The following is a 16,244-nucleotide window of genomic DNA, read 5'->3' as shown; positions in this document are numbered from 1 at the left end:
TTCTAGAACACTGCTGGAACAGCCTGAAATCCTCTTGATCTGGAGAGTCAGGTGACAAGCAAGGAGCCAATCAGATGCCAGTCCCTGATACAGAACTTCTGGATTTGCCGCGTTCCTCTGCCAAAATTATCCGTATAGTTGAGGGAGGACACCAGGTTTATTAATTTATTAAAACATTTCTATCCGAAGGAATGCAGGTGGCGTTGTGGGTTAAAGCACAGAGCCTAGGACTTGCCGATCAGAAGGTGCTGTCACCTTTGTGGGGCTAAGCTTTGACTCACCTGCTAAAGGTATTTGCCCACCTGTGGACTCCAGATATGGACTGGTGACCATTGAAGGACTTGAGCCAGGGGGAGTGAATTAGCTTTTGGGAGATTGTGGGTGAAGCGAGTCCGCCGGAAAACAAAGCCGTGAGCCTCACATAACAGACAAGGAGAGGCAAGGGGTGATCGTGATGGGATGGTAGTCAACTTTTCAACATTTTCCAGGGACCTGGCTCTGGTTGAAGCTCTCCTGTGAGATGTGCGTTTTGTCCCTTCGTTAAGCTGGTGATTGGACAGTCACCCAAAAGGGACACTGAGCCCAGAGCATCTGAGTCCTGATGGGCAGCTCATTAAACACTGTGCCTCATGCCTTTGCAGGAGAAGAGTCCCTGACCATTTTTGTGGACAAACGCAAGCTCAGTCGGAAAGCGGAAGCCAGCGGCCTGGCAGGAAGTGGTGGGAGCAATGCCACCGTCTCCTTGGAAACCCTGCACCAGCTGGCAGCCTCATACTTCATTGATCGGGAGAGCACTCTGCGGCGCCTCCATCACATCCAGATAGCAACAGCTGCCATCAAGGTAACCCTGGAGGCGAGCCAAAAGGCAGGGGGATGTTCCGTAGCACATGAAGCCGTTGGCTTCCAAGGCATCTCTGTGTAGAGCGTGTTGCTGCAATCTAGGCCTTGATTGGGTCACCACTTCAGCATCAGGGGGAAAAGAGAGAGAGCAGAATAGGCCACAGATTTGCATAAAACGTGCATCTGCTAATTTATATGTGAAGGTGTAAATTTAGCAGTGATAACTATGATGCAGTGCCCCCTATGCAGCTTCCCAATTCATCTGATTCTTCCTCTTCAAGAATAATAATTTAATAATATTTTTAAATTTATATCCCGCCCATCTTGCTGGGTTTCCCCAGCCACTGTGGGCGGCTTACAACATATAAAAACCCCACAACAAAGCATCAAATATTAAAAAACAAAATATCCTATACAAGCAACAAACAAACCAATAAATCAATAGAAACCCATAATAACAATAACAATAATAAACAGTTCACAGTTATACCCAAATTAAAATAACCGCCAACCCCAACTAAGCATTTAAACAACATCAACCCGACAAAAACAAAACAGAGGAACCAACATTAGAAACATTTTAAAACATCTTCGAAAGAGGGAGGAGATTGCCCCGGTTAAGGTTCCATATGAACAGGCCTCTGCTGTTACTGGGAATGAGTGGGAGGGGCCCATGTTTGCTCCTCCCCCTCATGCACACCATCTTGGACTGGTCTTGCTTGAGAAGTTTTGGCTAAACTTAGGACTTGTAACAGGGGTGATTTGCGGGGAGCAAAATTTTGCATTTGAGGGGGTTTGCTATTGGCGGCAGCCGCTGTGGCCAAAAATGGTGGTAGCACTGGGTCTTGTCCCAGGGCTCACTGCCTGTCATTTCTCAGAATGAAACTCAATCATGAGGTAGTTTGCTTCCTGGGGAGTGGGGGAGATGGCAACTCTCTCCGTTAAATGCAGGGGGGGCTTGTGCGGTATCCATCCTTCCTCCCCACCCCAAATACTCTGCAGCAATGCTGTCTGCTGGGAGGCCACTGCAGAGGAGGTCTGAGGAAAAGAAGGAAAAGAAACTGCACAGCTGACAACAACAACAACAACAACAACAACAACAACAACAACAACAATAATAATTTATTATTTATACCCCGCCCATCTGGCTGGGTTTCCCCAGCCACTCTGGTTGGCTTCCAACAAAATATTAAAATACAATAGTCCGTCAAACATTAAAAGCTTTCCTAAACAGGGCTGCCTTCAGAGGTCTTCACACAACCGATTACTGAAAAATTGCCTTTCTGTCCTATTTTTGCTGCTTGAAATTGGAACTGCAGGTTGGGTGTGTGTGTGTGTGTGTGTGTGTTTGTTTGTTTGTTTGTGTGGGGGGTGGGGGTGGGGGGTAGAGTATTGCATTCCAAGATATGAGTATGGGCTGTGAGTATAATAGAGAGGAGGTTTGGCACTGGTTATTACTTATATCACAGTAAACACAGTATATACAGAATGTCCTTTTTGTTGTTGTTGAGGGTGGTTTATTGTGCGTGGCATAAGCAAGATACATACCACAAGGGACCCTTGGAGGATTCACAGAAAAACCATCTCACGCTTTTGAAGGATCCACATCCATCAGGACACGTCGTCTTGTATGAGGGATGGAGCAGGTTTCATTCTTGCTGTGAAATTGTCCCCATTAAACAGAGGAAAGTGATGGGGTTGTAGGTGCTTAGCACACCGCCTGCCCCTGTTGATCGCAGGTATAGAGGAGCATTCAAGCCTGCTCCTTTCTATGTCATCCCATTCCAGATTTGGTTCCTCGGTCACATGACAGTGTGGCAGGATATTGGAAAATGGGAGGTATCCTAATCATGACCTCGTTCTTTGAGTGCAGATCGTTATGTAACCAAAATGGCACCATCTTCCTATGAGATGGAGAGATCAGCAGGGCTTGCAGATGTGCAAAACATATGGGGGGGAGCCCAAAGGGCAGGGGTCAGCAGTTGTTTGACCCTGCTAGGGCACTTGCTGATCAGCCTCACCCAAGACTGCACCCCAGAGCCAAAGTCAAGAAATCCCTTTCCCAGCCCCACTAACTGATTTTCTTTTCCTTTTTTGGGGGGGGGCAGGATTCCAATCCCCCAGCTCCCTCCAACAATGTACTGCAACAGTCAGACTCAGACCAGAAAAGGCGCTTGTTTTCCTGTTCCATTTCATTTTGTGCAACAACTCTGCTTTTATCTCCCCCCCCTTAGCCACTCTCCCCCTGCCTGCCTGCCTGCCTGCCTGCCTGCCTGCCTGCCTGCCCACCCGCCCCATCACATATGCCTGGATTTTAATTTGCAGGTTGCTTAAGCAAGGCTGCCATCCCTGAGATCTGCTACCCAGCTCTGCAATTATAAACCTATCGCTTTAGTCAGCCTTCCCCTCTCCCATTCCACTCCCCCCCCGCCAAGGAAACAGGAGGGGCAGCAAGCAGGGAGTCAGACCACAATTGGCGCCTTTGTGCTATTTGTGGGAAATCGGCCATGCTAATGATGGTGAGCTTTCATGGGGGGGCGGTGGCTAGAGGCAGGGCTGTTCTCCATCAGCAGGCCAATTACTGCACAATTATTCCTCCTTTTTAGAAGCAAAGTGGCCTCTTGCATTCTCATAAGCCTGGAGTGCTTGGCTCAAGTTTTACTGTTTCAAAGCGCTCTCTCTCTCTCTCTGTTTTGTCGCATTTAATGTCACTTTTTGTTGGATTTCTGTGTTTATACACCCACCCACAGTTTGAGGATGTTGAGGGTAATTCAGTGTAAACAGGGCCAGCTCATAAGGTTTCAATGTCCAGTGTAGAAAATCCAAATGTCCTCTCCCCCGCTAGTTGAACATGGGTCCCATCCACCAGCAATGTTTTGCCTGCGAGGCTCAATTGAAACAAACATGAGCTGTGCAAGAATCCACACTCTTCCTGTGCTTCTCCCATTCATTTTGATGAGACTTGCACAGGAGAAAGTCCTGGTGGATTGTGCCCACTGGCACATATCTCTCTGTCTCTCACTCTGCTGGCCTTAACGGCACACAAAATCTGCTTCCATGCTTTGTCGTAGGACCGCTTCTGTGTGCAAAATGGCTCAAACCATACGAAACTCAAACCATACAAAAATGCAAATCAATGTATACAAGCAATTATGCCTGGCTTAACCCCAGCTCCCGGCAAGCCAGCCTAAATAGTAGTTTCAAAATATCGCTGGCTAAGCTTCTAAAGATTGCATGATTTCCCTCCATCTGGAGCTTAAGTCTTGTGCACGTGGAGATACACACTTTCGCCTTCTTGGAACGTGTTTCTATCTCTGCCTCTCTGTTCACCCCATTGTTTGTGGCTTTAGAGATGACTACTAAAATGTGAGGTGGCTAGGCTGAAGTCACGCTAACGCTCATAGTTAACACACACACACACACACACACACACACACACTTTCTTGGAGGACTTGAATGGAGGGTTTTTGTTTAAGGACCAAAAGAAATGCAGTTGTGAGGAGGGGGTGGTGTGAATGTGAGCAGAGCAATAGAGGATCTTGAAAATACATGGGGTATTTCTCCACTGGGAGAAAACCAGCCTTTGGGGAGGGTGAGGGTCGAAGAGAACATTGGGAAAGGGCTCTACTTTCCAGGTAGAATGGTAGAATTGTAGAGTTGGAAGGGACCATGAGGATTGTCTAGTCCAGCTCCTTCAGCAGCTGTCCCATATGGGTATCGAACCTGCAACCTTGGCATTACTAGCACCAAATTCTGTCATCAAAACATATGCACACAATTCAATCTAATGTTCAGAGCAGGTATGTTAAGGATGGGCAAAGGTCCTTTTATCTTTGCATTTCAGTTGTTTATGGTAAAGCTGCCCTCTTCTATTGCTTAGGTCACTGAAACCAGAACGGGGCCACTTGGCTGCAGTAACTACGACAACCTGGATTCTGTGAGCTCTGTTCTTGTCCAGAGCCCTGAGAACAAAGTTCAACTTCTCGGTAAGGATTTTTCTCCTCCCACCTTTCTGGAATTGCATCCACATTATCCACTGGACACTAACTGGACTCATCTTCTAACTTGCTCACAAGGTGGAAATAGCAATCCTAAGTTTAAATGCATTTGTCTTGGTGTGTTGCTTGTTCCTGGCTCACAATCTTCACCTCCTTTCCATGGCAGAAGGCCTCAGAACGGGAACGGAGTTAGATCACTCTGCACCCTGAGTTGGAGGCTTAAGCCCAGCTGCCATGGCTAGAACTGTTTCCTGGCCCAAGGCAGATTCTGCATAGGGATCCCTTCATTTATATCTAACTTACCTTCAGCTCTGATCACACTCAAAATCAATCAGCGGATGCGCCTTTAAGTCATGGATCATGCAGACTCTTGCACGCCTGCTGACCACCCGGGTGAGTCATATGACTGCACCACATACACAGAAACAAAGTTATTTGAATGTGTGTGTTCTTTCATTGAAGAACACACAGTGCTTGTGTATGTTACAGGGGTAAATTGGGGTTAAATACTGAGGATTCTGCATATTTTTATGAAGATGTGGGGAAAATCCATAATCAATAAGAATCAACAAGAAGTTTGGAATATCATCCATTCAGTGCTTTTTAAAAACAAACAAACACACTAATGGATGCTATAGAATCATGGACCAAAGACATGAAGTACATCATTTTGTTAATATGTGTTGCCTCCAGTAAATTTTGTATATTGCCCATGCAATGTTCTGTCAGGCAACTGGACTAGTTTTGTCTACTCTTGCTGAAGATAGCATATTCAGACAGAGGCCATGTCCAGGACTTCTCCCTGAGGTCCATTTTAGCCAGAGAAGCTGGAGCTTGCCTGTGCCTGTGATCATCTGCTGCTCTGCTGTGGAAGTCAGAGTCCTCCCTTGGTTCACTGTCTTTTGATGTGTGCACAGTCACCAGGGCTTGTCCTCAGTCTCCAGCCAACTCACTTTAAGCATGTGCAGGTGTGGGAATTTTCAGTATACGCACAAACAGATAAAACTCACAAATCAATGGAGTTATGTTCTTTTGCAACATCTAAAGGGCAGATATCATGAAAGAAGCCATTGTTCCATAGGGTGTTCCATAGGTCGAAAAAATCTGCTAGGGAAGTGAGTGTAGCTCTTCGGTTTCCATACGGGGTGCCAACTTGAATAAAATATTGTGGGGGCCCAGGTAAGCCCCGCCCCACGTAATCAATCACATGATGCGGTGCAAGCACACCATTTGAATGGCAGTGCCCATCACCTTTGGGAGGGCCCCTCAAATATTTTATTGGGGGGTCAACACCCCCTTGGCCCCTAGGAGGTGGCTCCTAAGTTTCCATAGTACCTGTTTTTCCTTAATGCAGATATGGCTGAGCTGAGGTCTGTAATGTCTCTGCCTACTTTTCGCAGGCCTGCAAGCCCTGTTGCCCGAGTACTTGCGTGAACGCTTTGTGGCTGCTGCCTTGAGCTACATCACCTGCAATTCGGAGGGGGAGCTGATATGCCGAGAGAATGACTGCTGGTGTTACTGTGGGTTCGGTTTCCCACAATGTAACTGCCCTGAGGCTGACATCCAGGCTATGGAACAGAGCCTTTTTCAGATCCAGGGAGTTTGGGAGAACCACAACCAACAGTTTCGGGAATCAGGTGAGTTTGGGAAACGTGGGTCTCATGGGGAACGGCACGATGGGTGGATGATTGCCCACATCCAGTTGACTCAGCAAGGAAGGAGGATGACAGGTGACTGAGGCAAGGAGCCATTCACTGTTGCACCTCTCTTGTGAACAGCCTGGCAGAGAATGCAGATGAGCCAGAAGACGAAGGAAGCGGTGAAGGCAGGCCTTGTGGGATGCCAGCCACTGCAACAACCACAAGAAGGGCAGGCAAATTTACTAAGTGAACCAGAGAAGACTAGGAAAATGAGGGGAGGCAAAGATTGGCTGAGTGTGTGGTGATGGAGCTAAGCTTGAAGATAAACGTCTGGAAAGGGAGAAAGACAGCAGGAGGAACTGGAAGCAATTTTGGGAACCTCCTTTAAACTCAGTTGAAAACCAGAACCTATAGTTTGTAAAAAGAGCCAGCTAGGAGGTGCTTGACCATTGATGGTTATTGACATCTGGAGGTCAACCAGCTGAACCTGAGGGAGAGTGGCAGTTCTGGGGCTCTGAGGACTTCCTTAAGTAAATTAGCAGCAGTGGCTTTTCCTAAACTTTTATGTTAGAAGAAGGTAGACACAGCATTATTTTTTAGAGTCGTGGGGCTAATTCAAATGTGTCATCAATGTGTTCAGTACAAATAGATCTTTTCCAGTCCCCAGGTTAATTCTGCATATTTCCAGCATGGTCAGTTAGGAAAAACAAAATGTTCATGATCATACTACAAGTAAAACAGCTGCTGAGAACAGCTTAAACATATAACCACTAAATCGGTGTATTATAAAACCAGAAATAAATTGATCAGAAGATAAGTATGAACCTTATCAAGGCAAATAAATAGATAAATACACATGCAAAGCAGTTATTTTAATAATAGCCAAAGAAGAAGAAGAAGAAGAAGAAGAAGAAGAAGAAGAAGAAGAAGAAGAAGACTCATCTGCTGATATAATTTTCAGTAAAAAAAAAAGTGCTTTAAAGGTAGCTGAAATCATGAAGAAAGTCTGCGGGGAAAACACTATTGGCTGACAGGAGTGTTTCATCACCCCTTTGTTCCTGCAGCTACTGCTGAACGTTTGAAACTATTTTGTTGGATTTTTAGGCCCACCCCCCCACCCCCGGTCCTTTCATAGCTCTCATGTCACCTGTTAAGCTCTTAGGTGAGCAAATTGGAGAAAGATGGTGACTGTTCCTCCAGCTGCTGTTACTCATTGGGCTTCCTCTAGTTTTTCCTGACAAATCTGCTGTCACTTTGTGTGGAGCGCAAAAGTCTTTTTTGTGTGTGTGCTTTTCAGCAGGCTTTTTGAGGCTGAGAAGTTTTCAGCCCTTATTTTGGTGGGAGATATGGAGGGGGCCAGTAGTGATGTATGGAAGTGAGAGCTGGACCATCAATAAGGCTGATCGCCGAAGAATGGATGCTTTTGAATTCTGGTGCTGGAGGAGACTCTTGAGAGTCCCATGGACTGCAAGAAGATCAAACCTCTCCATTCTTAAGGAAATCAGCCCTGAGTGCTCACTGGAAGGACAGATCCTGAAGCTGAGGCTCCAATACTTTGGCCACCTCATGAGAAGAGAAGACTCCCTGGAAAAGACCCTGATGTTGGGAAAGATGGAGGGCACAAGGAGAAGGGAACGACAGAGGACAAGATGGTTGGATAGTGTTCTCGAAGCTACCAGCATGAGTTTGACCAAACTGCAGGAGGCAGTGGAAGACAGGAGTGCCTGGCGTGCTCTGGTCCATGGGGTCACAAAGAGTCAGACACGACTAAACAACTAAACAACAACAAATGAAGGGGGCACCAAGGAAGCCCTTCTTCACCCCCGCCACTAAGGATCTGGGGAGGGTGGAGAGGTGGAGGACAGAAGGCAGGAGAAGGCACTGGTTGTACTGGGTGAATGCAAGACTTCTGCAGCTCCCAAGAAAGTGATGGCACAGTCATCAGGTAAAGGCAGGAGAGAGGCAGTAAAAGTGCAACTAATTAGCAATAGCTGGAGCAGAGTTCCACTTCCCTCTGTTCTAAAAGAATTCTACTTGCTCCTTCAGGGCTTGCAGGATTTTGAGGCCTGACAGATGACAGCAAAGCTATAAAAAATGAAAAGAAAGTAAGAAAGAAACCCAATAGAAGGCAAAATCTTAGTGATAGCTGGGGAAACAAAATGGGGAGGTCCTACCAGCCAATGCTGGCAAGGAGGAGTAGAGGCTGCAATCTGTGATTTTGCAAGGCTAACGTTTTCTTGGAAATGGTGAATTCTAAAGTAGCAATCCTTGTTCTTCTAATTACTGAGTATGTGATTCAATGGTACTATGGGGCTGAAATAAGTGGCATAGCGTGGGTTGCCGGCGCCCAGGGCGGGGCAAGTGTTGCGCCGCCTCCAATGGACCGGGCAATGGTCCCTTCACCAACCAGAGTCTAATCAAGGGAGTCTCTCCTTGCAAACTCATCCCAACCTGGGAGCAGAGATAAGGCACAGAAACACGAAAACAGGAACACCACTGTGTTGCCTCGCCCTCCTGCCTTTGCAGTGAGGCACTCTGGGCAATGCACGTGGCTCTGGCAGTGCTTTCTGACCTTCCTCTTCAGTGGGCAGCAGCGGCACCCTCCCCTCCCTCCCAGCTGTCCCAGGGTGTCCCCTCACTGGCCATGAGGAGGAGGAAGAGGAGGAGGAGGAGGAGGAGGAGGAGGAGGCAGCGCCACCCCAACCCCAAAGGCCCAGCCTGGGCAGAGCTTGCTTCCCACAGCTCTGGCCTCAATGAGGGAACTTGTTGTGGGGGCAGCTGATTGCGCCCCCTCAGAAATTTGCACCCAAAAGAGTCATGGCTCCCTTGCCCTCCCATGCTATGTTGTGGGCTGAAATGAAAATATGAAAGCTAACAGAACTTGCCATTCCTTTCCACAAACAGAGGTTGATTGGAAAGAGATAAGAGGAGTACAGGGAGACAGTGGACAACCCTCCATCACGGAAGAGTGGAGCCTTGCAAAAGGCACTGGTTATTAACATAATCCTCACACTTTTTTCGAAATTAATCTGGGTTATGAGTGGGGCTGGGCTGAATTCTTAAAAAAAAACATTTGACCTGTAAATTTCTACTTTTGTTTTTAAAATGGTATCTTAGTTTTCTGTTATTTATATGGTGCCATCATTTCGCGAGGTGCTTTACAGAGCAACAGTGGCGGGGGATTGGGGGAGACAGGCCCTGCCCCTTGGAGCTTACAGTCTTAAATTCAACACAGGAGGGAGCTGCAAAGCAAGGTGGATGGAAGGATAACAGAGGAGGAAAAAGAATATATTCAGTTCAGTTGCACATATTTGGGATGGGCTGATGACATTTTTATTCACTGTAAATATGGGTTAATCTAAAAACAAAGTTAGTCAATACTATAGCCTCAAATACAGGATACTTACAGAGTTTATAAAAAGCATGCGGACATCCCAGCTCCTAAAACAAGAGACAAAATATTGGATTCATCTTCAATAACATTAATCCGACAAAAAATGTTTTTCCAATAATTTATTTCCCAATACTGTCTGAATTTCCAAAGAATGTCAAGGTGATGGTGTGATATATATATATATATATATTCTTCCTTTCCTACAATCTAATATGGGATGTCAGATTTAATAAATCTGTTGTAAGCCAGCAGTTATTTCACCACGGCTGTATGGCTGGAGATTAACGCTGCCACCCTGTGCACATGGGGACTGTCAGCGGCTGAAGGAGAGGCAAAATAAGTCAAGGCTTCGCAAGTAGAGGCAGGCAGCCTGTAGCTCTTGCCTCCCAACGTGTTTGCCTGCAATCTCTTCCTGTCTCCTCTGCTGGTCTCCATGGGCAGAGCCCAGCTTATAGGTGGCGCCGGATGCAGTGTGCCACGTGCAGTCAGCTTCTGAGCCTATGCATACAAGATACAATCCAAAGAGCTTAAAAAACAGATGAAAACAAAACAGAAAACAGCAGATACTGTATATTTGGGAGGGGGAGAGACACACAGAGAGAAACAAAAAAAGATGCCTGTTCACCCAGCTGGGAAAGTCTGTCGGGGCAAAAATTTCTTCAGTTGTTTCCAGAAAGTAGATGTCTGTTGTGTCTTGACAAGGAACGTTGCAGCAATTGTAAAGAAATGCAATGGTTTTCCTAGAATCATAGAATTGGAAGAGACCATGAGGGTCATCTAGTGCAATCCTCTGCAATGTAGGAATTTTCTTTTGCTCAAAGTAGGGCTTGAACCCACAGCCCTGAGGTAAGGGTCTCCTGCTCTACAGACTGAGCTACCCACTCTGTTCTATATTTGCTATATAATTTAATCAGTCCCCCCCCCCAAGTATTTCAAAATACGAAATATTCTGAAATAGCAATTAATGGGAAACAACCTTGCGTTCACTTCTGTCATCCTCACTGTGAGATAGTGGTTTAAAGACACAGTCCTTCTCCAAATGGAGCGTTAGCAGGGAATATATATATCACTGCTGCATAATTTGCCTCTGAATAACAGATACCAAAATGTACTGGGAAACAACAAGTAACTGCGTTCACACCTACCTGGTTTTGCCTGTTGCAGTCTAGGCTGATGATGGTTCAGCCCTCTATTTTTGCATTTGTCCCCTAGGGTACAGCCAGGTCGTTCACACACCCTCAAGCGCCTTCTGCGTCTTTTTCTTGGAGCATCTAAGGCAGCCTTTCTCAACCTGTGGGTCCCCAGATGTTGTTGAACTACAACTCCCATCACCCCTAGCTAGTGAGGCCAGAGCTCAGGGATGATGGAAGTTGTAGTCCAACAACATCTGGGGACCCACAGGTTGAGAACCAATGATCTAAGGGCTTACTCTCCCCAGGGCACCACCTGCAGCCCTTTTTTGCTTCTGCTGAGAGAGTGCACTGTGGGTATGTCACAAGGAGTGGCATGGAAGAGTCTCTGCACAGAAGAAGCATGGATAGGGAGAGGAGGGCTATGCTGTAGCTCAGTCAAGCTCCTCTGCACCCTGTTCTTTCTGAAAAGGGAGAGAAGGATTAGAGTCCCAGGTGACTCATAGAACCATAGAATTGTGGAGTTGGAAGGGACCCCAATGGTCATCTAGTCCAAGCCCCTGCAATGCAGGAATCTCAGCTAAAGCATCCATGACAGATGGCCACCCAACCTCTGCTTAAAAACCTCAGGAGGGAGATTCCACAACCTCCTGGAATCAAATGATAAAACTGCCCCATTTCCATTGTTACTCGAGTTTGCTATGTGCCAGGGATTTTTTTCCCTTGGAGGAGCCCCAAAGCGATACAGACCAGGTCAAGATTTACCACTTGGTCCTCTACCTTCTTAAAGGAGTGGTGACTTTCCAGGTGTTGAGTGTTGCTTTCCAGTGCTCTCCTTCCTGCTGACATCCTGTTCTGTCTTGGCAGAGGAACTACAGTCCCTGGTGAAGAAGTTCCCTGTGGACCACTTCTTGAACTTAACAGCCATCTCCCAGTACTGGGCAATGGATCCTGATATTCAGCACCGCTATCAGAAGTTGGGCAGCACCTTGAAGATGCTCTCCAAGAAGACCCATCGGATTGTCCGGCGTCTTTTCAATCTGGCCAAACGCTGCCACAGGCAACCTCGCTTCAGACTTCCCAAGGAGAGGTCTGGTATATTTTTTGGACAGCTTTGCTTGGGCACAATCCAGTACAAAGATAGATGTGCCTCCAGCCCGCTATGTTCTGTGTGCTGAAGCATGTCTAAACTCTGTCTGGATTGTGGTCGTTTTCTCTTGGGGTTCAAGTGGGAAGGATCTAGTATCTAATATGGAATCTGAAGCCCCCAAGAGGCTTAGTGTTCTACATGTTACACAGACTGGGAAGGAGCTGCATACATGCATGTATATACATACATACAGATAGATGATAGATAGATAGATGATAGATAGATAGATAGATAGATAGATGATAGATGATAGATAGATGATAGATGATAGATGATAGATGATAGATAGATAGATAGATAGAGATAGATAGATAGATAGATAGATAGATGATAGATAGATGATAGATGATAGATGATAGATGATAGATGATAGATAGATAGATAGATAGATAGATAGATAGATAGATATAGATAGATAGATAGATGATAGATAGATGATAGATGATAGATGATAGATAGAGATAGATAGATAGATAGATAGATAGATGATAGATAGATGATAGATAGATAGATAGATAGATAGATAGATAGATAGATGATAGATAGATATAGATAGATGATAGATAGATAGATGATAGAGATGATAGATAGATAGATAGATAGATAGATAGATGATAGATAGATAGATAGATAGATAGATAGATAGATAGATGATAGATAGATAGATATACACATATACACATATACACATATACACATGCACACACACATCACTGCCCATCTGAAGGAGCCAACAGCTCCCCTGTTTCCTGACATGCCCCAAACTAGGGATTGAATTATGCAACCCAGGAGCTGCGTATACCTCAGTTTCATTTATTTCCCGCCCACAACTGCCAATGGTAGGGTTGATTTTTTTTATTTTTAACAGGAGGGCAGGATCCTGGCCACCCCACCCTGCACCCTCCTCCCCAACTTAGTGAGTCTAAAATAATAATTAACAAGAGTAATTGTTTCTTATTTATGCAAAAGTGCAATGTGAACATTTTAGCTCAAAGCCTGCTGCTCACACTTATCATTTCCTTTGGATCACGACTGATTCCTTTTTCCTATATGCGGCACAGAAAGGCAGGGAAAAAGGGGCCAGCTCCTTCTCATCCCTAGAGCAGGCTTCTCCCATAATTACATAAAGGGATTTCAGGTGACTGAGTTCCATCAAACACTACCAGCCACTGGCAACTTGCCAGTTTACCACCTGCGGAGAAGGTTTCATAATTACAGAACACATGCATGCATCCCTCTCAAGTGGAATTCCAGCCCCCTGGTTTTCTATGTGGAAAGGGTGTATACTTTATGCAGTACTAAGGTTTACTGCAGAAGGATTTTGCTTTCTTTTTTTAGGGGGTGATTGAAACATGGGAAATGGTTCAGACTAATTATACACGTCTTTGCTGTGTTGATGCAAAGTTAACTTTTCATCTGCTTTGTGCCTTCTTCTGTCAGGCCCTTGACCTACTGGTGGAGCCATGCTCAGTCCCTCCTCTATTGCAGTGAGACCTCTGTGCCAGGAACGTTTGTGGAAGAAAGCCACAGCTGCAGCTGCCCCCATGACCAGCCCTCCTGCCAGGGGACTATCCCATGTGCCTTGGGCGAAGGACCAGGATGTGCCGCCTGTGCAGAGGACAACGCCACCCAGTGTGGGTCCTGCAACTATGGCTATGTGCTCACCCTGGGACTGTGCCGCCCAGAGGTGGCTGAGTCCCTGGAGCACTATATAGGTTTGGAGACTGACTTGCAGGACTTGGAACTCAAGTACCTTTTGCAGAAGCGGGACAGCCGCATTGAAGTGCACTCCATCTTCATCAGCAATGACATGCGCCTGGGGACCTGGTTTGACCCCTCCTGGAGGAAGAGGATGCTGGTAACCCTGAAGAGCAACAAGTACAAGCCAGGCTTGGTCCACCTCATGCTGGCCCTCTCCCTCCAGATCTGTCTCACCAAGAACAGCACCCTGGAGCCAGTCATGGCAATCTATGTCAACCCATTTGGGGGCAGCCACTCAGAGAGCTGGTTCATGCCCACCAATGAAACTGGCTTTCCCGACTGGGAAAGGACTAACGTGGATGCCTCTGGCCAGTGCCAAAACTGGACCCTCACTTTAGGCAGCAAGTGGAAGACCTTCTTTGAGACAGTCCATGTCTACCTGAGGAGTCGCATCAAGTCTCTCAACGACAGCTCAAACGAAACCATATTTTATGAGCCTTTGGAGATGGATTCTTCCAAGAACCTAGGCTACATGAGGATCAATAGCTTGCAGGTTTTTGGCTACAGCCTGCCCTTTGAGTCTGATGCCATCCGGGACCTTGTCCTCCAGCTGGATTACCCGTATACTCAAGGCTCTCAAGACTCTGCTATATTGCAACTGATTGAGATCAGGGACCGGGTAAACCGCCTCTCTCCACCTGGGAAAACCCGCCTTGATCTTTTCTCTTGCTTGCTCCGGCACAGGCTCAAGCTGGCCAATAACGAGGTAAGTCGCATCCAGTCCACCCTGCAGGCCTTCAATGCCAAATTGCCAAACCCAGTGGAGTATGAGACTGGTAAATTGTGCAGCTAGCCTTGGGAGTGGGGCAGGGCTGTTCTTGTAGCTCCCGGAGGGGAGGACTGGGGAATGAGAAGCTGAGACTTCCAAAGGCCTTACTTTCATGCCAGCCGTGCTCTTCGGCGAGACAGCCAGCTGCCAGCCTGGAAGACTCCAGCGTTTGCAGACTCTGTGGCACCAAACCCGGGGATGAGATGCGGCACAAATCTCTGGCACGACAGCAGCTAAGAAGAGACCAAATGGCAGGGCTGCTGCTGCAAACGTCTTGCTTCAGTTGCTGAGGAGTCTGCCTTGCATCCTCTCTTTTCTTGCAGGCTGCGTTTGTGGAGCATGCAAGAAAATGTACAGGCCGACGAAGAAACCAGGAGATGGAGACATAGAAGGGAGAGGGAGAGAGACATGACCGAGGGCTGAACTTGTGGGAATGGCACTAAAGACTTGGCCTTTGTGATCTGGTCAGCAGCCCTTAAACACACGGAGAGAGGAGCAGCAAAAGGATTGAACGAGGATTCTGTCAAGTGCTTCGAAAACACCCACTTAGGAGAACCGTTCTTTGGCCCTTGCCTCCCCTGGCGCAGTTTACTTTTGTATTGTTTTTATGGGTGTTTCTAACAATGTCATCGCCTTTACATTCTCCGCATTACTTTCTAAAGCTGCCACCCCAAGCACGCTTTCTTGGACATTAGTGGAAGTCCGTTTCTCGCACCAGTGAAACTTGCTCCTCTTTAAGGAATGAGTTTAAGAACACAGTGCCGAGCCCTGATTTCAGCTGCCTGACCACCACCTGGGGTCCACAGTTTTGCTTTGTTTCCTGATCCACCCCTTTGGGGTGAGATCTTTTCAGTAACTGGTGAGTGGTAGCGTTTGGCACATGAAAAGTGTACCTAAATTGCCCCTTTCTCTCAACCATCCCCAGGGAACACGTCACCCTCTTCTGTTCCATTCACATCACATGGTCCTGTCACACAAAGCTAATTTCACCAGGGGGGAAATACACTTTTGAAGAGTGTTCCCAGTGGCACACAGGCAGTTTTTAAATGGGTATTCAGAGCCCAATGGATGATTGGCCTTTCAAGCATTTATTTATTATGTATTGGTTTTAACTGATTGGCTTAAAAAAAAAAAAGTATTTCTGCTTTTGCATTTTTTAAAATTTGAGTGGGATGTTCATTTTCAGTTGACTCCTCCAGCTGAGTTACACATCTTATCCAAACGTTTGTTTTAATATATTTTGTAAGGGGTGGGATGAGGGAGAAATTGTTATGTTATGTTTTGGTTTGGTTTGGTTTGGTTTTTTTGGAGGGGGAAAAAGGGAAAGCAGTAAACAAATCAAAATAGACTAAATGGCTTCTTTAATAGATGGAGTGTGTGTGTGTGTAAGTGCAAAGACATCTGGGTGCAAAGAAATAGGTCTTCTCTTCTTCTTTGGCGATCACTCGTAGCTGAGTAAGATTGTCTTCCATAAACACGGGTTTTAACAGTGAGTCCCTAAGTGACTGTGGTGGCCAATTCTGGATCCACATGTCCTTCTACAGTGGAGACATTGGTTTCTG

At 46.4% G+C, this 16,244-nt stretch overlaps 1 protein-coding gene across 2 annotated transcripts in view; it reads left to right on the top strand.

The window, feature by feature from the left end:
* BRINP2 (BMP/retinoic acid inducible neural specific 2) overlaps window positions 1-16,035 on the top strand; it is an 84,825-nt gene extending 68,790 nt beyond the window's left edge. For both annotated transcript variants that reach the window (XM_081012129.1, XM_081012130.1), the window contains exons 4-8: window positions 642-841; window positions 4,721-4,826; window positions 6,239-6,475; window positions 11,870-12,092; window positions 13,593-16,035. In XM_081012129.1, the coding sequence (XP_080868255.1) occupies window positions 642-841; window positions 4,721-4,826; window positions 6,239-6,475; window positions 11,870-12,092; window positions 13,593-14,706 (1,880 nt within the window). In that variant the 3' untranslated portion in view covers window positions 14,707-16,035. The remainder of the gene's footprint in view (window positions 1-641; window positions 842-4,720; window positions 4,827-6,238; window positions 6,476-11,869; window positions 12,093-13,592) is intronic.
* The last annotated feature ends 209 nt before the right edge of the window (window positions 16,036-16,244 follow it).

The sequence above is a fragment of the Podarcis pityusensis genome (genome assembly GCF_964106645.2).
Source record: "Podarcis pityusensis genome assembly, chromosome: 6".
In the NCBI taxonomy this organism is placed as follows: Eukaryota; Metazoa; Chordata; class Lepidosauria; order Squamata; family Lacertidae; genus Podarcis; species Podarcis pityusensis.
This window is presented reverse-complemented; position numbering and strand designations above follow the sequence as displayed.